General features: G+C 61.7%; 1 protein-coding gene across 1 annotated transcript; it reads left to right on the forward strand.

The window, feature by feature from the left end:
• Positions 1-295: 295 nt before the first annotated feature.
• ETH_00040765 (uncharacterized protein) lies at positions 296-1,450 on the forward strand (the record flags this gene model as incomplete). The annotated part of the gene is made up of 1 exon (XM_013376435.1): positions 296-1,450. The coding sequence occupies one exon, from the start codon at positions 296-298 to the stop codon at positions 1,448-1,450; it is 1,155 nt and encodes a 384-aa protein (XP_013231889.1).
• Positions 1,451-1,497: the final 47 nt, after the last annotated feature.

Genomic DNA, 1,497 nt, shown 5'->3' on the forward strand with positions numbered 1-1,497 from the left:
GGTGCTGACGCAGCAGGGGGCCCCCGGCGCCGAAGAAGACCTGGGATCGGAATTGGGATCGGGATCGGGATCGGGATCGCTCCCCACAACTGCAGAAGCCCTCTGGGTCTGCGCAGCACTTGGGGGAAACCCCACAGTTGGCAGCGACAGCAAAAAGTGGATTTGGCTTGCAAGTCCTAATTTGCTGCCGCTGTCTTGGCTGCGGCAGCAGCTGAAGCTGCTGCTGCGGGCCCTCACCGACCCCAGAGTCAGCACTGCAGCGGCGCTGCAGCAGGAAGCAGACGCCCTCGCCGAGATGCTGCAGCAGCAGCAGCAGCAGCAGCGGGAGGAGGAGGAACGCAAGCAGCAGCAGCAGCAGCAGCAGCAGCAAAGGCGGACGCGCAGGCGCAGGACAAAGGTAAACAGGCAGCAGGAAGACAGCGAGGAGCAGCAGGAAGAAGCAGAGGCGACGGACAGCAGCAGCAGCAGCGTCGGCAGCAGCAGCAGCAGCGGCGAAGCTGCTGCTCAGGAGGATGCAGCTGAAGAGACAGAGACACCTAAGCGCAGCAGCAGACTCAGGAGGAAGCGGAAAGCAAAGAGGCAGCAGCAGGATTCGGAAGAAGGACTTCCTGCTGCAGCTCAGCAACCCGACGCAGCAGCAGCAGCAGCAGCAGAGAAACCTGCTCCAGCAGCAGCACACGCGTCGGCTGCAGCAGCTGCCGAAGCTGAAGCAGGGACCTCAGCGGAAGGTGCTGCAGCTGCAGCAGCAAGCGCAGCAGCTGGCGCGGCTGAAGCGCCTGCTGCAGCAGGAGGAGCAGCAGAAGCAGCAGAGGCAGCAGCAGCAGCAGCAGATGCAGGATTGGAGGAAGACCAAGAAGACGCCTTTGCAGCTTGGATTAGATGCACTGTGGAAGGGACGACAAATGCATCTTCATCTGCTGCTGCTGCTGCTGCTGCTGCTGCAGAGCTGCCGAATGCCATCAAAGAGTTCATAAAGGTTACAGATAGAGAGCGGCAGCAGCAGCAGCAGCAGGAGCAGCAGTTGCTGCTTCAGCCGACGCTGGAACCTCCCATCGGCGCTGCAGCGGACCAAATGGAAGGCATCGAGCTTGCTGCGCCAGCAGCAACAGCTGCAACAGCAGCAACAGCTGCTGCTGCTGCTGCTGGGGAGGAGAAGCAACAAAGCAGAACCAAGCGGGCCCGCAAGGCCCCCAAACCAGAAGAGCTGCAAGAGCTGCTGAAGGACTGCTACCGGCTAGTAGAGGACGGGGTAAGCATTCGCCTTTTGCTGCGTGCAGCAGCAGCAGCAGCAGCAGCAGCAGCAGCAGCAGCAGCAGCAGCGAGTCTTCCAAGTGCTGTGCGTTGTGTGTGTGAGCAGCAGCAGCACCAGCAAGAGGGCTTCAACGACTTCTGGAGCAGCCGCAAGTTCACAGGAGGCGCCGCCCTAAGGCGGCTCCTCCAGGAGTCATAGGTCTAGCAGCAGCAGCAGCAGCAGCAGCAGGAGCTGCTGCTGCTGCT

Source organism: Eimeria tenella, genomic scaffold (genome assembly GCF_000499545.2).
Source record: "Eimeria tenella Houghton genomic scaffold, Eth_scaff3455, whole genome shotgun sequence".
Lineage (NCBI taxonomy): Eukaryota > Apicomplexa > Conoidasida > Eucoccidiorida > Eimeriidae > Eimeria > Eimeria tenella.